This window comes from Oratosquilla oratoria, chromosome 12 (assembly GCF_046742065.1).
Source record: "Oratosquilla oratoria isolate Oo_2021 chromosome 12, ASM4674206v1, whole genome shotgun sequence".
NCBI classification, from domain to species: Eukaryota; Metazoa; Arthropoda; class Malacostraca; order Stomatopoda; family Squillidae; genus Oratosquilla; species Oratosquilla oratoria.
The window spans coordinates 27,891,162-27,913,738 of record NC_134788.1 but is presented as its reverse complement, the minus strand read 5'-3'; the positions used below and the strand labels follow the sequence as shown (position 1 = coordinate 27,913,738).

The following is a 22,577-nucleotide window of genomic DNA, read 5'->3' as shown; positions in this document are numbered from 1 at the left end:
GCAACAACCGAGGGATGATTACAAGGAACTCCTCCAGCTGACCATAATTTTTCTCGGTGATCATCTCCCGGGAGGGATCCGATTCAAGCAGCCTGGAGCAATCCATCGGGCGAGATGGATGGCTTGTGCCATCTACACACTCAAGGTGGTTCTCTTCAAAACCCAGTACCCCCATCGAAGATCGACCTGGACCTTCTCGGCGGCCGTCACGGAGCGAGGCGACATGGAACCATTTGGAGGACGTGGCCATCTTTATCACAAAAGTTTACGTGAAGTACTGGTTCGAGGTCCCCTCCGCTGTCTTCACTCCGAAGAACGATCTCGACTTCCTTCAAGCCCTAGAGGCATTCCCCATCAAAGCCATTGGCAAGGCAACTTCGAGTGCATTCAATCGCCACTTGTGGTACGTGTTGGAAGTGCTTGTTGCCTTTGCTTTCTTTGACGACCGAGTCACAGTGGCAGAGAAGAAGAAAATGGTGACGAATCTTCAAAGGGTAACACCGAACGACCCTCCGAAAAGGCTTTCGCCACTCTCCGCCAGCTTGAAGGACCTCTCGGATTTTGTCACCTCAGCCACAATGACATTCTTCAAGTGCCTCCAGCTGTCAGCTGATTTCCTCGGGAAAGATCCTGGGGAGTGGGCAGGAGACGAAGAGTACCGCCATTCTCGATGCCTTGTTGGATCTCTGAAGGTGGTCAACGACTTGGCGGAGCGAGGAGTGGCGCTCATGTATTCAATGGCTCACTCACGAGAAACGAAGAGCAGTAACACTTCGTCCTTTAAGTAGTTGAAGCACACCGGAAATCTTTCCCCGCTTCGACCAAAGCAGCTGCCTTGAAGAAAGATTGAAGGCTGAAATTTATGTGTTGGGATTTGTAAATCCCAACTCATTGGGAGGAAATAATTCATCGTTTGATGAGCTTTGGTGCCGTTTGTTTGAGTAGTGCTGGTCGTTCAGTTCAATTTTACTGAAGCACGGTAAATAAACATTTGAAGTTTAGTGCGCGACCTTTAAATATCATTTGATTCCAAAACCCTTTTTTCTGTATCAGTTTTGGATTAAAAAGAATTGATTGCCGCCCTGAAGAAATTAAAAATCAAACTTTCATTTCTTAGAAGCACCCTAATATATATAGATACTAAGTATATACAGTGATTTCTCGATTCATGCAATGGATACATTCATGAAGGGGTCGCGTATTGTAAAAAAAATCGCATAAAGTGAACAGTTAGTTGTTACTGTTGTTTACTTGATTTTTTACAATGTGTTATTCTAAATACTGTAATCCACATAATTTGAAAAATTACTAGCCTTTTTTTTACCGCAATTTATTCTAAAACAACACATTCTAGACATGCATATATCAAGAAAACCCTGCTTATAAATATATATGTATATATATATATATACTCAAAATACACACACACATACATACATACCATGGGTCCCCCCCCCCCCTTACAAGGGAGTTAGCCAAAGTCAAAAGGTATAAATCTACTCCACTCCCATTGACCACCCCTCCCTCTTTTCTCGGCTCCTTCTGAATGACGAGTCATCTCTGCATCTTGCCCATTACCCTGGGTCAGAAGCAATGCAGTAAGACAATAAAAAGACAAGAGAAGACAAGACAATGCATCAAACAATATATAAAGAATAACAATGAAAATATAAAACATACTTTCTTACATGAAATTTCATTAATGTACAGTAGTATGAGAAGGAAAAAAGTACATAAAAAACAATTAAAATCTATGCACCACTCCACAGGTTCAAAACCCATGGGAGGTGGCATTGCACTAAAAAAGAAAAAAAAAAAAAAAAAAAAAAAAAAAATAATAATAATAATAATAATAATAAAATAAATAAAAAATAAATAAATATATAACAAATACAAAAAAAAAATAATAATAATAATAATAAAATAAAGTAAAAATAAAATAAATAAACAATAGATAAATATATAACAAATAAAAAATAAATAAATAAATAAATCATCATCTATATACCAAGGGCTTTCCCCCCTTATAAGGAAAATCAACAAATCAAAGCACATGCCACTCCCACCCGCCACCCTCATCTCCCTCGCATCTTGTCTCCTCCTGGATGACAGGTCATCCCTGCATCTCGCTCACTACCCTGGCTCATATGCAATGCCACAAGACACATCAAATCCATAGTAGAGCTAGTTCATTTACTCAGTGACATAAAACATTTTTCTTTGCATGAAAACACATTAATGTGCAGTGGTATTTGAGTAAAATATTACATGGAACACACTTATATGATTTACATTATTATACAATGGTGCAGAAACAAAGTTCCGTTCACAAACCCGTCATAGATCTAGGGCTGTGGTGAACAGAGTCCCCCAAATGTGCTTCTATGTGATATTTTGGCTTATAGTATCGCCGCTGCAGAAATGGGATGGACAAGGAATGTATATGTTGTGTAGACATAGCTGGCCTTCGGCCTTGTATTACATTTGTGTAGGTTCAGTCCATATTATGCCTGTACTACAGGCATTTGTATTCTCATGAAACCACAACCTTGGCCCTGCCGAGCCATGTTTTGGTCGGTCTGGGTCCTCTGCTACCTTTCGGTACGCAAGCACGCGTTTATAAGGAAACAGGTTTGGCTCTTCATGGTCAGTTCTCTTCTGTACTTGTCACCAGCGGCGTGCAACCCAAGGCCCATGGTCACTCCTGCAGTTATGGTGCAGCCTCGGAGCCCGACCGCCGACCCAGCCTAGGTTGACACTCACACTAACCAGAATAAAACCAGCAAACACTCTTGAGCTTCATTCACTCCCTCAGCACCAAAGCAATAGTAATGTTCTCGTAATGTTACAGGGTCCTCACCTGGGGTGGGGGTGCATATGCCCTGGGGCAGCACATTTAGGGGGGGGCGGCAATTCTATTCTGGACATGCCGCCCACGAGGCTAACGAAATAATTATGATAATAATAATAATAATAATAATAATAAAAGAAAGAAAGAAAAAAAAAGGAGCCCTGAATTACTGTAATATGTGAATTTTGCATTACCATCAACAGAATATATTTTTCCTTATCCTTTCTGCAATAGAATTAAATAACATTCTTAAAATCTGTTTAATTATTTCGCAAACCAATAGCTATAATTAATAGGCAGTAAGGGATGGTGGTGTTGGGGCGTCACTGAGAACTTTGCCCCCAGGGCGGCACTTAGGCACATAAGGGCTCGGCATAGATCTAGAATTCTGCTACACAAGCTTTTGACTTGTTGCTTGACACCCGATACATTTTTCTAAATGTCTGTTGCCTTTCATTGTATGACAATAAATACAAAATAGAATAACATCACCCTTGTAAAGAAATTGCCTAAGCCATTTTTTGTCAATTTCTGTATTTTTTTTTGTTGTTGTCTTAATCAATTTTTTATTACTCCTTGTGGTACAATTCCCAATGTTTTATTTAGTGTCTGAGTAGGCTAAAACTATGTTAGGAGGAACATTACGAACATTTATAAAATAGAAAAACTATTCTTTTTTTCGATTTCCTGATACATACATACATATACCAAAGGCTTTTTCCCCCTACACGGCGGGTAGCCAAAAAGAAAAAGGCATAGAAACCACTCCCACCCATTCCATTTCCTATATATTCCACTCCCCTCCTCCCTCCCTCTCATCTTGGCACCTCCTGGATGACGGGTCATCCCTGCATCCTGTCCACTGCCCTGGGTCAGAAGCAGTGTCACAGGACACAGCATATCCACAGCAAGTTGGACAAATGAGTTAGGCACTTTCTTTATGAGGCTGGCGATAAATCACATTCCTAGCAATAAAAGCTCTTATTTCCCATGACATATTGGTGAGTGGAGAATGGTTGTGTATGGATGATGTTGTGATGCATACAAGGGTGGGGGATGGGGGGGGGTGTTAGGGAGTGGTTATGTAAGAATGATATTTTGACGCAGCCCAAAGAGACTTCTCCCCATCTTCTCTTTTTCTGCACGAGGGGATACAGAGGGGGGGGGGGGGTGCCGATTAACCCCTTCACTCTGGGGCATGTCTGGCAGCATTAGCTGCCAGACGTGCGATGTTGCGTCATAATAATCGCATTATAAAAAATAAAGTCACTGCTCAATCGCTCATTCTCTTTCACCCGTGAATTTTGATAACCATAGCAAATATGATGAAGCCAGTTTAGAGAGAATGAGGGCCACGCAGGTACGACTACAATAAATATAATCAAGACGCCGACGTCGGCATCATCGCATATTCACTTGCTCCTCATGACGCCTACGTAGGCATCACCGTATGGAAGTGGTTAAATGAAGCGGCCTTGATGTGGATGTGCTGTGTTTTGCTGCACTGCTTCTGACCCAGGGCAGTGGGCGAGATGCAGGGATGACCTGTCATCCAGGAGGAGCCAAGGAAAGAGGGAGGGAAGTGGAGTGTGATAGAAATGGAATGGGCGGGAGGGGTTTCCATGCCTTTTTCTTTCTGGCTACCCCCCGTGTAAGGGGGGAAAAGAGCCTTTGGTATATGTATGTATGACTTTGGCTACCCCCCTTTTATGGGGAAAAAGGCCCTTGGTATACGTAAGTACAGGGATTCCTCGATTTATGTGTTTTAGAATACGCAATTTTGGTGTAACACAAGGTAAATAACCTAGTTGTTTTTTCAAATTACACAGATTATTGACATTAACATGACGAAAAAAAATCACGTAAGCATTAGTAATACTTCACTATTCGCTTTATGCGATCTTTACATTACGCGATCCCTTCAGGAACGTATTCCTTGCATAAATAAAAAAATCCCTGTATGTACGTAATTTCCAAGTCCGTCAGGTAGAACGTAGTTACAGGAATTGATGGCTCTTGTTCATATTCACGGAACACACTACAGTAGTTCAACCTTAATGGCTCACTGCAGGACCAGCCTATCCCCAGAGGACCGATACAACCTCTGTGGATTAATCTTGCTTGGTCAGGTTGTACATACGGTGATGGGAATTGAATACGAATTTTTAGTACATTGGAATGGCTGCGGTTGTGAATGATGTCTAAAATTGGCGCAATCAGCTCGGCTGTACTGATTAGGTGCTAGCATATATATGCGGCACTGATTTACCACACCGCTTATGTTCGACATTGTGGAAAGGGGTCAGAAAGCCATGAAAGCGCTTTGCACTAACCGAGGACCAAACCTTTTGTGTTCTGAGGTTGGAATGTCACCCACTGCTCCGTTCAGGTTTGCTACAATACCCGTATTACATCATATACCTGGTACCAACATATAAATACATACATAAATATGTAAAATACGTAAAGAGGCAATGACCTGCGACTTGATAGTTTTGAGGCGGTGCAGGAAGGCGCTGTTGTGGTTGTTCCACTTGAGCGAGAGAAGCTCGGAGGCCGACATTGCAGCCCGTCACCTGTGGAAATTCGAAATAACAATTAGAGTTCGCCAAAGCGGCCCGTCACCTGCGGAAATTTGAAACAACAATTAGAGTTCGCCAAAGGAATGCAGAGGTGCCCTTCAGTACAATGACGCCTGTGAAGGATTACAAAGGCAGAGCATCCTGACAGGAGACCTTTTGGTCCATATTTAGGTCGGATGAAAAAAAAATCATGATAAATGAATAAATAAAAAATATAATATAAATAATAAATAAATAAATAAATAAATAAATGCATAGGTATCATGAGGCGTTCGCGAGGGTATGTGAGGATGCTGACTGGTTTGATCATGTTTTCTGTGCTTATTATTACTCAGAGTAAAAGTGAATGCATAATGAGTAAAAGTGAACGAGTAATACAGCAATAACTATATTCTATAATGCAAGTTGTGTAATGAATTGTACATATGGGAGCCGATACTGCACACGAAAATTTGACTCATGCTGAAATGGTTAACTGAAACAGATAGAATTCTAGAAACATACTGGAAAGCATATTTTATGGAAAACTTACATTGTCCAATAACTTCTAACCTAACCATTCCATACAAAAAAAAAAAAAAAAAAAAAAAAAAAAAAATGCATTTGCATATTACTGGAAAAGAACTGAAACAACTTGGTAAAAATACGCAAGTTTCATAATCTTCTTATTACTTGAAATGGAATTCCAATTTGACCTTAACAGTGGACATCTAAACAAAAACAAGACAACGGAGAATAACACTAATAATAATTTCCAGAAATAGCCAAACTCTATTTTGAGATATATTTTTGGTAAAAAAAAATTGTAATAAATTTTAAAGTCACCTTTCTGGTGTGTAATATGCTAATAAACCTTTGGATATTATTCCAGTATCACGAAAACACATTTTTCACTAATTCGTTTTTGCAATTTAGAGATACAATCTTTCAATGGCATGGTTTCGTTAGGTTAGGATATATTACATAAGGAGCAATTGTACAATGTAAATTTCACATTTAATATACATGTTTGATTCTGAAATTTTACCTGCATTTGTTCTATAGATTTTTTAGATTAAAGATCATCTTATGTTAATGACAATTATACACTCGTTTTAATTTATCCATACTTAATCTGTACAAAAAAAATAAGCTAATTTCAGATGTTTAACACTATATAATATTACTTGCATGCAACCTCTAACATAAAAAGGATGCTAAATTTAAAAACATTGTTACATTCACAGGAACAAAAAAAAATCACTAAATATTTATACTAAAACTCTTCAGGGAAAATAAGTATAAAATTAAATCTCAAATATTAATGCTGTTTCTATGAGATTAAAGCAATCAAGCTACAAAGCTCTAATTACTGTCATGGGCAATATCTAGGTACCCCGGAATCCACGCGCGGCACCACTGTCGACCATGTAATGTTTACGTCACCATTTGTTGCGGACCACTAGCTTCTGTTTGGTATAATTTGAATGCTTCCCGCATTCACCGCATGCGCAAGATATTCAAATTACCTTGTTGTTTTGCAAGTGTATGCACAATTCTTTAAATAAAAAATTTCTTCAGCGATTTGAACGGAAATTTGGTTATCAAACTCGGCAACATAGTTTTCCGAGTAAAAATATTATGGTAAGGTATCACTAAATATTATTTGAATATACATAAACATGTTTATCAACCTATTTTCTCCCGGATATGAGAAGCTTAAGAGCGTTGATCACTTGATGTTTGAGCTTAGGGTCATCACATATAGGCATATCACCCATGAATCTGATGCGTCCAGTTCGTGTTTCATTTTGTTTACACATCACCATTGACGACCAAAACTACACAATGACGGTTTTTGCTCAAATGCATAATTTATATATAAAAAATAGCATATGGTTGCATTATTTGACCTATTTTCTTCAAAATGTGTGATTTCCATGTAAAATGATCAAAGAGATGTTACGTTTTTATCCTCTGAAAAATTACCAACCGGCAACCAACGCCGACCAAACCCAAACAATGATGGCTTTTGCTCAAATGTATAATTTAAAATAAAAATTAGCATATGGTTGCATTATCTGACCCATTTTCTTTAAAATGTGCGACTTCCATGTAAAATCATCAAAGAGAAGTTACGTTTTTATCCTCTGCAAAATTACCAACCACCAACTGCCAACCAACGTTGACCAAAGCCGACCAAAACCATGCAATGACGGTTTTTGCCCAAATGCATAATTTATATATAAAAAATAGCATATGGTTGCATTATTTGACCTATTTTCTTTAAAATGTGTGATTTCCACGTAAAATCATCAAAGAGAAGTTACATTTTAGTCATTTGAGCAAAAGCCATCATTGTTTGGGTTTCGTTGGCGTTGGTTGCCGGTTGGCAATTTTGCAGAGGATAAAAACGTAACTTCTCTTTGATCATTTTACATGGAAATCACACATTTTAAAGAAAATAGGTCAAATAATGCAACCATATGCTATTTTTTATATATAAATTATGCATTTGAGCAAAAACCATCATTGTGTGGTTTTGGTTGACGTTGGTCAACTTTAGTCGGCGTTTAGTGAGACCCACCATTGACAGCTTCATGGTTGCCATGAAAAGGCAAATATGGTATGATGGAGATGTCTCACATTGTTTTTGACATGCTCATGTGATTTGTTGATCCATAAAACCCAAGTATTCCAAATTTTAATTAAATTGGACCAGTGGTTTAGAGTTAATGTGTATTTCTGTACCGAAATCATTACAAATTACCACCCTTAATTCTAACACTTTGTTATGGTAGTCTAGCCAAAAATGCAGGCTAAAAAAATAATTTAAAAAATCGTATCTCCCTTATTTTTCAAGCTATTTCAAAAATTTAAAAAGCATTTTGTTTCTAATAAAGTTGTCTTTCATATGCAACAATAATTCAAGGATTATTATTTTTTTGTGGGGGTACCTACAATATCTTCCTTCTTTCAGTTTATTCCTACTGACGTCCATCTACTAAAGTTGGTAGTATACATTTTTCATGCAATAAAAATACAAAAACAGACATCATCGTCAAGTATCGTTAACCCACTGGGAATATAAAGTTCACATATAACTACATCAGTTACTTTTGTTACCGAGGAATATAATGGTTTATGTAGAAAGAATATGATAAACAACTCAACAATATTGCCAAACACAAGTATTCACCTTTTGAGGGATTTATTAGTAAGCACATAATTTAACTATTCTGTTATATTAACAACATTATAATGAATTGATAACTTGCCGTTTTCTGTCAGAAAAGAGGGATTGCGGTTGAATATCAAGATTTGCGTGTTTGTTTCTTGCAAAACATAAACATCCTTTCTAGCCAAGCTAAATAAAGTGTCACAATCTTCCTAGTACAAAACCGCTAACTTAGGAGTTATTTAGCATCAAATGGACTCCTTTCCATACAAAATTTGAAAATAATCCCTGAGTTATAAATGACATATTTCCTTGCATAGTATTGTATCGTCATAACTGACGATTATTGGTAATGTTAGCTTTACAAATATAGAGATATGTCAACCGCTCGAGAACATTCTCACAATGAGCACAGAAATATTTTAGTTATCAATAGTAACGCTTAAGACAGAAAAATATAAAAAACATATTAATCTGAACCACATTTCCCATGCTATTCTTCATCGCCTACTACTGTGTAATAACACATTCCCTGTCCCTTCCAGAAAATTGTTTTGTATCTACTGAGATACCCTGAAGTTACGTACGGATTGTTCCCTAAACCAATATATTTCGAGTATAATTTGAAAAAAACAAAGAGATAGAATGAATTATAAAGCAATGTAATTTAGAACATTCCATGATAAATATACCTATGATTTGTTACATAATTTGGGAATGTTATCCTTGTATGAATAGTGCAAATGGATTCGTGGGTTTCTTTAGCAAATGTCAATTGGCGTCGTCGCCGCTGGTTTTAATTGAAATTCATACCAGGCAACACTTCATGAAATATTCGTATTTAGACATATTCGTTGTTTTATTTTTCCAGGTGAATTGTGTTGAAATGCCTTCCATGTATATTAGAGGCTGAAAGAGCACTTTGGGACAATTAGTAATCGCAATTTTATTAGTGTCCAGCATGAATTACCCCACATCACTCAGAATAAACAAAGCTTTGTGAAGTAAAACTTTCAGCATCCATTGATATAACATGAATTCTTCACTCAAAATATTTTCTTATTTTGTGTCCAACCTGGATGACCGAAAATCTAAAGGACACAAGATAAGTTATAAAACTTCCCAAATCAAAACTAACTTGGAGTGCATTTGATTGAACAATTTTTTTTCAGTTTCGAAAGAAGGTATATTTCTGCACTATTATTTGAGATGGAAATTGAATTACAAGTTGCCGAAATTATACACAACCGAGCATATATACCTCCGCTATGGTACATCGAATGAAATCATTTCAGACATGATCGGCGACGTGTTTCATGTCAATAAAATTAATCTAAAAATAGAAATCTTGATAATTTATATGTAAGTTATGATACCAGAGTAATGTTCCAGATTAGAGGTAAAATATGAATAAGATTCGTAAAGATATATGTAAATTGTATATTTTTATTTTTATTCGAATGGCAATGTATATTTTTTATATATTACAATATTTTGATTTTATTACTATAGGATATGTAATAAATTAATATTATAAACATTAAAATATAACTATTACCCTGAATATTTCATAGAAATACTTTTTTGTTTCCTTGGTGATTCCCGCTCATTGATAGTTCATGCAGAATGATACCCTTATAAGATGTCAACAAAGGTGGCTACGGAATTACGTTCCTAACGGTAAAACACGGTTTTGAATACTTATAGAAACCTTTGTTTAATATCTATTACACTAGAATACTTATTAAAATAATGTCAGTGTAGGCTGAATATTATAAATAATCACAAAAGTAAAAGTAACGATCCACCCAATAAGAATAAAAGGAATACAAAGACTTTGTTTATGCTTGGTAGTTGAATTGCGTTGGTGCAGGGAGCAAGTAGTTTGATCTATGTTGTGATTGATGAAGATTTGTTTATTGTAAATTTGGATCGTATAGTTTGAAATGCTGATAGGTTCTTAGCGTGGAACTTTAAGCGAATATTAAATTTAATGTTACAAATATATGTCGTGTGAATTCTTTAAGTAATTCGTCTAATTATTAATATGAAATTTAGCAGAAATTGGATCTACTAACTTAAATTATATCCTGCTGTGATCTGATGGCTAACGTAAAGAGTGAAAAATATATTGCTTCAGCAGCCAGCCATGAAATCTGTAAATCTTTACTTATATCCCTGATAGAGAACAAAACACATGGGTAATATTTTTCTTTTTTTACTGTCTTATGTGGAAATTCATAGTGATTAGTGGAAGTCAAGGTAGTTTGAAGTTTCCCAGGTTGGGTGAAGGGTGGGCCCTGACATACCCTAACTCAGGGTATTTATACTCTAACTCTGACTCAGGGTATTATAAATAAATTGGGCTGGATTTAGTATGTGATCAGACCTGGATTATAAGTGGAACAGAATTGATCCACTGATAATGTGTAGGATTAATACGGGTCACTGGTATTATTAAAGTTAAAAGTATCAAACAAATTTATTTATTTTTTACATTTAATAGGTACGGGCACAAAATTTTAAATTTATTTTTAACTTAAATTATTGTTGCATATGAAAGGCAATTTTATTAGAAACAAAATGCTTTTTAAATTTTTGAAATAGCTTGAAAAATAAGTGAGATACGATTTTTTAAATTATTTTTTTTAGCCCGCATTTTTGGCTGGACTTCATCATAGCAAAATGTTAGAATTAAGGGTGGTCATTTGTAAAGATTTAGGTAAAGAAATACACATTAACTCTAAACCACTGGTCCAATTTTATTAAAATTCGGAATACTTGGGTTTTAAGGATCAACAAATCACATGAGTATGTCAAAACAATTCAAGACATCTCCATCATACCATATTTGCCTTTTCATGGCAACCATGAAGTTGTCAATTTTCAGATTATCATAAATAACATCCAAACTCCTGGCCCAATTGACATGCAATTTGGCATATCTAGGTTTTATGGGTCAATAAAACACCTGAGCATGTCAATAACATTACAGGACCTTCTTCTGATACACATTCTTACTAACACCTATCACTGACTTTGCCATGGCAACTGTTGTCAATTTAGAAATAATCAATAAAATCCAAACCCCTGGCCCAACTGACATGCAACTTGGCATGTAGAGGTTTTATGGGTCCAAAAATATCCTGAGCATGTCAAAAACAATGTAGGACTTTCCTCTTACACTGTTCTTACTGAGACCTATCAAGTTGCCATGGCAACGATATGTCGAATAGGCATCTAAGCTTCAAGAAACTTAGATTACACAACTGTGCTATTACCAACGATTTCAAAGTTGCTCATATCCGGTGGAATAGAGGCTAATAAACAACATTATTACATTTTAACATTATATGATTTAGTTTCTTGCCTTTACACTTTTACTCAGAAAACTAAGTTGCCAAGGCTAATATAAAAAATTGCGTTGAAATCAGCAAGAATTAGTAAAGTTTTGAAGAACTGGGCATAAACTTGTTTAACAACAAGATCATTTTAATACCCTGCGAATGTGCTGAACGCTCCAAGCATTCAAACTAAGCCCAAAAAAAATCAAATCAAATCCAACGGGGCGCAAAATATGGCAATAGCGGCACCGCGCATGGTTTCCCGCATGACTATATGCCTACATGTGATAACCCTAAGCACAAACATCAAGTGATCAACGATCTTAAGCTTCTCATTTCCGGAAGAAAATAGGTTGATAAACATGTTTATGTAAATTAAAATAATCTTTATTGATGCCTTACCTTAATATTTTTACTTGGAAAACTATGTTGCCGAGTTTGATAACCAAATTTCCGTTTAAATTGCTGAAAAATTGTTTCTATTTCAAGAATTGGGCATACACTTGCAAAACAACAAGGTAATTTGAATATCTTGCGCATGCACTGAACGCGGCAAGCATTCAAACCAACCTAAACAAAAGCTAGTGGGCCGCAAAAAATGGCGATGTAAACAGTACATGGTCGACAGTAGCGCAGCACGATGTTTGAATATTTTTGTATGGAGTGGTTACATTTAAGATAAGCCTAAGGTAGATTAGGTTAGGAGCTTGGGCAATGTTTATTTCATGTTAATCTTTATTTTTGTGTTTATTTTCGACTCCTGCTCTGTCTTTCCGACGCTCTGGGAATCACACCTTATATCATCATTCTGGTAATTTATCAAACTATAAACTCACTAATTTGCATGTCTTGAGTGTAACAGTCACTAAATTGGTACGTTTTCGATTTCTTTTGTACTTGCGTGATTTTGGAATTTTACTGGGCTGGTTTCTATGGTACGAACCAGCAGTAGGACGGAACCAGTTTCCGGTACTTATTTACAAAAGTTGGAAAAAAATTGCTCAGAGACTCGGAGTTGTATTACTAAACCTTTTACCCAGTCATGTGAAAGCCTGAGTCGGCAAAAGATTTACCGGTAATGGTATGGCATTACGCCCCCACGTAAAAGAAAATATTGGCGGGTTTGAAGATTGACAAAAACGAGCCCAGTCTCTGTGTATCAGCCTCGCAGGATCACTAGAAATAGTGACCCGTAGCAATTGGTGGTCTGATTTACGCACTTTTTTTTTTTTTATTATTATTTTTTTTTTTTTTGTGTTTGAATGATCTGTTTATTCTGTGAAATGGTTACATTAAAAGCTATTGGACAACGTAAATTTCACATTAAAAATCCATGTTCATTCAATTCTGTTATTTTACCCAACTGGTCATTCAGAAAGGAAACGGAACATAGATTTACGAACACTAGAAAGATGGCAAGTATAATAAAGAAGATACAGGTTGGGATGATCTCTTTTTGAATCGAGATTGTAGTGAATATTGTAGAAGGCACTTAGTGAAATTGTTTTATTTTCCGATTCATTGTTTTATGATTTTTTTTATTTATTTATTTATTTGATTTATTTTTATTTTTTTATATATAAGAACATAAGAAATAAAGGAGACTGCAAAAGACCATAAGGCCTACACTAGGCAGCTCCGTATCCATCACGACCTGTCATCCCCATTCATAAAATTGTCTAATCGTTTTTTAAAACAACTGATAGTTTCAGTGCTTACTACATGGTTACTAAGTTTATTCCATTTTATATCTTTTTTAGAATTAATTTTCCATCCTTGTCTGTATTTGTATATCTTATTTGTGGTCATTCTTGTCTTTCATCCTCCCCATGCTCATCATCGTCAAATGAAGTAACGTAATTTTTTTGTTCATCATATTATCATCATAGATGATGAACATTGCTGATGCCAAATCTGGGCCCAGTACATGTGTAACATTAACCGCGAGTCAAATATTTGCACACGCATTAACTGGCTTACGTACGATGATGCATCACAATAATCGCATTATAAAATATAAAGAGAAAGAGGTGACCTACTGACCATCTACAGAATTATGAAAGGCATGGAAATCCTTGATAGAGAAGACTTACTAAAAATGAGATAGAAGAAACGCAAGAGAACATGGAAAGAAGCTTAATCCATTAAAGTCCGATGACGAGATGTCTTGTCATTTGGTCAAATGAAACAAAAAATCATAAAACACCAAAATGTTTGATCAAACACCAGAAAAATATGACGTCATATATTTCTGGTGTTTGATCAAACATTTTGGTGTTTTATGATTTTTTGTTTTATTTGACCAAATGACAAGAATCTTGTCATCGGAGTTGAATGGGTTAAAAAGGACAATCATAGAAGAGACATGAAAAAAGAAAAGCTTTCCCCACGGAGTAGTGGAAGAGGTGTGGAACACACTAGACGAAACAATAGTGTGTGCAAAAACAGTACAAGAATTTAAGAGCAAACTAGACATGGCGAGATACAGAGACATGACACCACAAGCGTATCTCCCCTTCCCGTAAGTTACGGCTGTTATACTCGTTCTGGGTGAAAGGCCCAGAACGTTTGTAACAACAGAAAACACGATCAAGTCTGCTCACAAAATACGGAAGCTACTTAGCTACAACTACAAAATAACTATAATCAGGAATCCGACGACGACATCCTAATTGTTGTTGGCAGAAAGGGAGCTATGCCCGTGCAGTCCTGTCTCTTACTCTCTAGTTGTCGTAACGAGTTTTATATTCAGGTATGGTTCTAACTTAGGCTATATCATCATTTAGTCAATTCTAGGTATTTCAACTTCTATCCACATTGAAGGTAAAGTTGACGATTTGTGTGTATTTGGCTTAGGGAAACACCGAATGGGGCAGAGGTACTTTAATATGCTGTTTCCGTATGGTCATCGAATCTCATTAAAGACATTGACAGACTGGAAAAAGTACAACGGCGAGCCACAAAACTGATTCCAAATATCAAAAATAAATCATACGAAAATCGACTATAACATATGAATCTGTTTTCCCTAAAAAAGCGTAGACTCAGAGGTGACTTGATACAGGTCTTTAAAATTCTAAAGGGAATTGAAAACTTCAAAAGTGAAAATTTTCACATTGAATGAGAATCAGACAAGAAACAATGAGTGTATGAGTGAGTGGGAAGCGAGTGAAGCGACCCAAATCAGCTGGGGGATTTGAAATGTGAACAATTTTAGAAGCATTTTGAAGCTATTTGCAAAGGTATATTGAGGAAATGGTCAATAAATTAGATTGCAATGGTAAAAAACTTTATACATGCACACATACATGGCTCTTCCTGAAAAGTAGAATACAGTGGGTCCTTCTTATATGGTAATTCTTTATCCAGTAAATTCACAGTTACGGTATTTGATAATTATTACCCTCGATTCTGGTTACAGTAAGAAAAATTCACAGATATGGTATCCGCTCGTGTTTTGAAGAAGAAGAGCAGGGAAAAGGTACGTCTGCCATATACTATTATTACATGTTATAATGGGTTTGGTATACAGTAATTTCAATTTGCGGTAAAGTTTTCAGGAATGCATATGTACCGTATAACGAGGACTTACTGTACAAGTATGACAAGAAATAAAACAAAAATATTCGGACAGTGTCAATTAAATCCAAATTACGTTAGATATATATTAAAAGGAGGGTCGGTTTAGAAAAGAAATGAGCAAATATTTCTCTGACAATGGGATGTTAAAGGCAAAAATTGGGTAGGGTGGGGTGGGGGGCTTCAGCCCCCACCACCATATCCGCCAGTGCTCATGGTAGTTCCTTCAGTAACGAAAATGATGTACTTATCCCCTGAATAATGATTCGTAAAAGGATTAGAATCGTAGCAAGAATAAAAACAATAGCAGTATCAGCATTAATTATGGTGTAACGCTTATTACATCTTTGGTATAATAGTTTTGGTATCAATTTTAGGAACTAGTTTCTTTGAAGGTGACTTCTTAGGCCAAACTCGGAGGCACAGATCCTCCTACCGCAAGTGGGACGGAACTCCTCGTGCTGGGTTAACAGGAGGACCTCATGCCACGCGTTCGTGTCTGCGGTTTTGTCCCTCGATCCTGATATTCGTGCGAGCGGCTTCAAACATGTTGACAGCCTGATGGACTGTTAATCTCCAACTTTCTCAGTCAGTGGTCAGAGTTTCAAGTTGGTAAACAGAGATGTTACGTTGTTTGAGGGCGGCCTTTATTCGGTCTTGAACCCATTCAACTACGATGACAAGATGTCTTGTCATTTGGTCCAATAAAACAAAAAATCATAATAAAACAACAAAATGTTTGATGATCAAAGAGCACCAGAAAAATATGACGTCGTCAGTCCTCCTCCTGAGGACTGACGACGTCATATTTTTCTGGTGCTCTTTGATCATCAAACATTTTGTTGTTTTATTATGATTTTTTGTTTTATTGGACCAAATGACAAGACATCTCGTCATCGGAGTTGAATGGGTTAAACCACTTTTTTGGTCCTCCTGGATTGCAGTTTCCAACCCTCAGCTCGCCGTATAGCATTTGATGTGATAGGCAACATTCAGGCATCCTGATGACGTGACTGATCCACAGGAGCTGGTGATGTACTATCATTGATTCAATACTGATAGTTTAAGCATTTTGTAAAATAGTTACACAAGGGATTCGGTTATGCCGTCACCTTTTCCATGCATGAAGATAAGCACAGAAGGTTTAAGATTTTATTAATTTATAGATATGTACATACATATATACCAAAGGCTTTTTCCCCCTTACAAAGGATTTACACAGGCGGAGCATGCCGACAGGAGACCTTTTGATCCATATCTAGGTCGGATGTGAAAAAAAAAATCATATTAATAATAAAACAATAAATAAAAACTATAATAATGTAAATAACAAATAAAATACATAAATAAATGCATAGGTATAGTTAAATAATAAACAAACAGGTAAATAGTAAATAATAATAAATTGACAAGGGAGGTAGCCAAAAAACAAGGGCATAAAATCCACTCCCACCCATTCCATCCCCTACATACTCCACTCCCATCCACCCACTTCCCTCCCTCCCTCTTATCTTGGCTCCTCCTGGATGACAGGTCATCCTTGCATCTCACCCACTGCCCTGGATCACAAGCAGTATCGCAAGACACAGCACATCCACATCAAGGCTGCTTCATTTATTCAGCGACCCCCTCTCTCCATCCCCTCATGCAGAAAAAGAGGTGGGGAGAAATCACACACACTTCTTCATCCCCCATCCCCCACCCACTCCCTTTCATGCATTACAGCATCATCCATACACAACCATTCTCCATTCACCCCTATCTTCTGTCCTTTCCAATCCTTCCTCCACAGACATTCCCCTCTTCCCCAATACCCCATTTACCCCATCCGTCCATCTCATCCTAGGTCACCCCCTCATGTTCACTCCTTCCACCTTTGCCTTCCACACCTCTTTTACAAGTCTTTCTTCACTCATTCTTTACATGTGTCCAAACTATCCCAATATTCTTTCATAAACCATATCTCCCAACTCCCTTACCACCCCTGTTCACCTCCTCACCTCCTCATTTCTCACTCTATCTAGCCTAGTAGCCCCTATCATACTTCTCAGACACCTCATCTCAAACACATTCAAACTCCTCCTTTCTTCCTCTCTTTACAAAGGATTACAAAGGCGGAGCATGCCGACAGGAGACCTTTTGATCCATATCTAGGTCGGATGCGAAAAAAAAATCATAATAATAAAACAATAAATAAAAACTATAATAATGTAAATAACAAATAAAATACATAAATAAATGCATAGGTATAGTTAAATAATAAACAAACAGGTAAATAGTAAATAATAATAAATTGACATGTAACTAATAATAAATGAAAATCAGACAGACAAATGATAACAAAACAAAAGCAAATAATATAAGATAAATTATAATCATTACAGCATCTTGCTTAGGTATTTATCTAACTGATTCTTAAAGCTTCGAACTGAACTACATTGCACTACCTGTGCAGGAAGTTTATTCCATTCATTTACTACACGGTTGGCGAAGTTGTTTTTACCTATTTCCAAATTGAATCTATGTCCGGACTGTTTGAGACCATTGTTTCTTGTCTGATTCTCATTGAATGTGAAAATTTTGTCACTTTTGGTGTTGTCAATCCCCTTTAGAATCTTGAAGACCTGTATCAAGTCACCTCTGAGTCTACGCTTTTTTAGGGAAAATAGATTCATGTGTTTTAGTCGATTTTTGTATGATTTATTTTTTATATTTGGAATCAGTTTTGTGGCTCGCCGTTGTACTTTTTCCAGTCTGTCAATGTCTTTAATGAGATTCGGTGACCATACAGAAACAGCATATTCCAAATGTGGACGAACTAACGATTTATATAGCTTGTTAATGAGTGATGGACTTTTGAAATCAAAAGATCGCGCAATCAGTCCCAGAATCTTATTTGCTTTCTCAGAGGCTGAAATACACTGCTTGGATGATTTGAGGTCGTTACTGATAATTACGCCGAGATCTTTTTCACTATCCACTTTTGTTAACGAATTACCAAATAACTTGTAATCGTACTTACTGTTATTTTTACCTATGTGCATTACCTTGCATTTACTTGTGTTAAATTTCATTAGCCACTTTTCAGACCATTGCTGTAATTGATCTAAATCTTCTTGAATATCTAATTGGTTTGAGTGATCATTTGCCACTCCGCACAGTTTTGTATCATCAGCAAATTTGGAAACAGTAGATTTTAGTCTATGGTCTATATCTTATGTTCCATGTTTCTGCCCCGTACATTAAGTTATGTTTATTTTTATTCATTTACGTATTCATCTGGGTACCGAAAGACTGCAGTCAACTCACCGTCTTCTTTGTTCCTTTAATGACGACAAATCTTGTGCTTCGGCCTCTCTTTGTAGGGGTTACTTGCAAGGTTAGGAACCATTTTGTTCACTGCTATTATTTTCTATTACCAGTATCACGATATGATTTTGCGTGCTTTTTCCACGAGCATCCAGTAGTGATACACTTGAGAGTTACTTACAAATAGAATCATAGAAGACTGGTGGGAGGTATGAATTTATTCCGACAGTTTCCCAACCAAACAGAAATTCGTGGCAGTGGTGTACAAGTTGCAGTGATAATCATTCCACACCCCAACAGCGACTGGCAACAGATCTTGGGATCTACTGTAGGACTTTCCGCTAGGGAATAGAAAGTGAGATTAATTAATAAAGAAGTAAATAGTGCATGGGGGTTTACATCATCAGCTGGTAGGAGAAAGAGGGGTAATCCATAATTGAGGGCTCTCCTTATGCTAAAAAAAAAGAAAAAAAAAATATAAATATGTACAAGTATATAAAATATTTTTCCCCCTTATAAGGGAAATACATACATACATATACCAAGGCTTTTTCCCCCTTACAAGGGGGGTAGCCAAAAAGAAAAAGGCATAAAATCATTCCCACCCATTCCATCCCTGAATACACTCCATGCCCCTCTACCCTCCATATTATTTTAGCACCTCCTGAATGACGGGTCATCCCTGCACCTTGTCCACTGCCTCGGGTCAGAAGCAGTGTCGCAAGGCACAGCATTTCCCTTATAAATAAATAAAACACGAAAAAAAAAGGAGAGAAAAAAATAGTCAAAATTGTAATGTCTTAGGCCCAGTCTGTCCATGGTGGGGTTTGAAGACATAGTGGGGAGTGACATTCCCTCTAAGTCAGTGTTTCTCAACCTTAGGGTTCCCCGGAACCCTAAGGTTCCGCAAAAGGTCCCTAAGCGTTCCGCAAGAACAAGTGAGATAAGCTAATGCACTTTTGATTTTTTATTTAATTTCATATATGTAATATAATTAAACACACACAACATATTCTTGGTTATTGTAGTAATGTAATATAGATATCATCTTATCTTACCTATTATTACGATGAAAATAAAATGAGATACGGTATACGTTTTTTTTTTTTTTTTTTGCAGAGGTTCCTTGAGACATGCAATTTATTTTAAAGGTTACGCAAGGGTAAAAAGGTTGAGAAATGCTGCTCTAAGCTGTGCACATGTGCACGCGCACATGTTTTACAACTAGTGCACATTAAGAAAAAAATATGCACAGACAAGGTTTTCAAATTATATTAAAATTCATTCAATAAACAATTTCCACCCAAACATCAACTTATAAACAAATTCTCTAAAAGTGTGGTAACTTGCCAGCTGTTGAACCAATATTTTTTTTTTTTTTTTTTTTTTTTTTCCTCATAACTCTAGCGCTTCCATTGCAAATGAAATGACTTTGCTGCCAAGGGTGCGCATGTACTTTTCGGAGAAGGCAAAGTTTGCACACAAGCAAATTTCTGCACACATTCACAGCAAAAAGTTAGAGGGAACATTGTTGGGGTTATGATCCACTCTGTTTGTCCATTGCGTAAATAAGACTTTGAAGACCGTGTCACTATGCCGTGTTTCTCACAAAAGCAGTTTATCCTCTGCTGTCAAATGTTCTTTCATTGTCTTGCCAGCATACATTGTATATATATATGTTTCAACAAATTTACTAAAATCGTATTCATGATTTCAGGATGACTTTGTGTTCGATTTCAAAAGACGGAACTACAGATGCCAAGGACCCTCGAAGCATAAGGACGTCACATTCTCGGTAAAAGAAAATTCAGGTCGGCAGATTTTTTTATTTGTTTATTTTTCCAAGTTCTTGTTGCTGTAACATGGTATTTGGAAATGCATGTACTACTTGACCAGGCTACCTCCCTTATAAGGGGGAAAAATCCCTTGATATATAGGTAGATAGGGAACTGATAGTAGTTAATGCTTATATCAAACTAGTAATAGTTTGCGTAGTTTGCTGTTTCTGTGTGTGAATGAAATACATATTCCAAGATTGTAAGGGAGAATACACTCGGTCAAGACTTTCTAATGTTTTCTTTTTTAACGTTGATAAAAAGTTGGTCATTACCATTTTGTTGCATGAATTTAATTAATGCTTTTTCCCAAACTAGAAATCCACAGCCTTGCATTTACCTAATTTAGTGATTTTTAACCTTTTTTCAGTGCCTTCAGTACCCCTTGATATCTCGGAAAAAAATTCTGATACCCCCATCCAATATAAATACAATGCTAACATATGACAGGGATAGTGATACAAACCTTGCTTTGTTTTCTCATTGTAAATACACAGTAGCATTGCACTGGCTATCATGTATCGTACCCCCAGGTTCAAGGTTTCGTATCCCTGGGGGGTACTGGTACCCCCCAGGTAAAAACCACTGACCTAATTGTAGTACAGTAAACCCTCAGTATAATGGACGATATGGAGACAGGGTCTGTCGTTGTATCCGAAGATTTGTTATAACCGGGGATCCCTCGCTATAACATATGAAAATCCGTTGTAGTGAGGGTTTGTCCGGTCAGATTTTTTGGGGTAGGGTATGTTTTGGCGCAGCCATTTGGGCGCCAGCTGTTTTGGTGCCAAAAACAATTTTTTTTTTTTTTTTTTTAATCCATAAATTTGATTTTATAAATCTGTCATTTTATCAATTTTATTTTATAAATCAATACAAAATTACAATATATCAGTTATAAATTAAAAGATGATATACATATTCAGAAACAGGAAAACTAGCTGTTTGCTCAGGTTACTTGTACATACAGAGGGCGCTTTTGTTCCTGCCAACGAATGACGTTTGAGTTGAGTCCGTCAGTCCTTAGCCTCAGTTGAGTTAGCTCTTTTAGAACTGTCGCAAGATGGTCGTTCTTTTACGTAAGACGGACTCCTCTATTTCGCCCTAAAATTTGGAACATTTATCAGAGAACGTTAAATGGGGAAGAGCACACAAACAATAATGCTGAGGCACCCCACCGTCAACTTAAATACAAACTTGGCATGCAACATCCCACCGTATGGAAATTAATTGATGGCCTGCATAAAGTACAGAAAGATAGAGATGCATATTATGAAAAGTTACTGGCTGGTCATGAACAACCACAGAAACTAAAAAAGTATAGAGATGCAGACAGAAGAATACATGAAACTGTTCTTTGAAAACATGGATGGTATTGAGTACTTGATAAGTCTTGCTCATAATTACCAAATGAACTAAATAATTTTTTTTTAATTTTTAAAAGATTTTATAAATAGATTAGAATATATAAACTTTGGCTGGTGTCCAAATGAACTTGAGAAAGCTATTTTATGGTCTATAAAAAAGATTAGAATATATAAACTTTGGCTGGTGCTAAAACAGCCGTGTCCAACTGTCAGCTGGCAACCAAATGGCCGCGCCCAAACGGCCACGCCCAGTAGTCCCATTCCGGATTTTTTGTCCATTATATCCGATATCCGGTATATAGAAATCTGTTATATCGAGGAAAGGAACAACACTTGTTGGGTCTTGTGTCCAATTCTCTAGTTTTCTTTTAACATACCTAGACTCAAATTTATGTACAGTTCCAACTTATTCTATGTCTTTGATTTCTAATTCTCGTAGCACCTTGTCTCGCCCATATAGGTTTGTGTGTTAATCGGAAGAGGAGGGGAGCAGTCGCTAATTGTTAGTTTTTGGTGTAGTTTCTGAGGAGGTTAGGGGTGTGTGTGTGTATTT

At 36.6% G+C, this 22,577-nt stretch overlaps 2 protein-coding genes and 1 long non-coding RNA gene across 8 annotated transcripts in view; 1 reads left to right on the top strand and 2 right to left on the bottom strand.

The window, feature by feature from the left end:
• LOC143031154 (zinc finger protein 131-like) overlaps window positions 1-8,842 on the bottom strand; it is an 88,972-nt gene extending 80,130 nt beyond the window's left edge. For all 5 annotated transcript variants that reach the window (XM_076194670.1, XM_076194668.1, XM_076194665.1 and 2 more), the window contains exons 1-2: window positions 8,691-8,842; window positions 5,331-5,427 (exon numbers count right to left, since the gene is read on the bottom strand). In XM_076194670.1, the coding sequence (XP_076050785.1) occupies window positions 5,331-5,414 (84 nt within the window). In that variant the 5' untranslated portion in view covers window positions 5,415-5,427; window positions 8,691-8,842. The remainder of the gene's footprint in view (window positions 1-5,330; window positions 5,428-8,690) is intronic.
• Window positions 8,843-10,217: 1,375 nt separating this feature from the next.
• LOC143031150 (uncharacterized) overlaps window positions 10,218-22,577 on the top strand; it is a 34,097-nt gene continuing 21,737 nt past the window's right edge. Inside the window, exons 1-2 of one of the 2 annotated variants that reach the window (XM_076194644.1) lie at window positions 10,218-10,270; window positions 20,540-20,633. The gene's annotated coding sequence lies outside the window, so the exon portion shown is untranslated. Of the gene's footprint in view, window positions 10,271-10,476; window positions 10,792-20,539; window positions 20,634-22,577 lie in introns of those variants that run through there. The other variant, XM_076194645.1, reaches the window with a different exon arrangement.
• LOC143031163 (uncharacterized) overlaps window positions 21,495-22,577 on the bottom strand; it is a 57,144-nt gene continuing 56,061 nt past the window's right edge. Inside the window, exon 4 of the long non-coding RNA XR_012966982.1 lies at window positions 21,495-21,761. This is a non-coding gene — a long non-coding RNA (uncharacterized LOC143031163). The remainder of the gene's footprint in view (window positions 21,762-22,577) is intronic.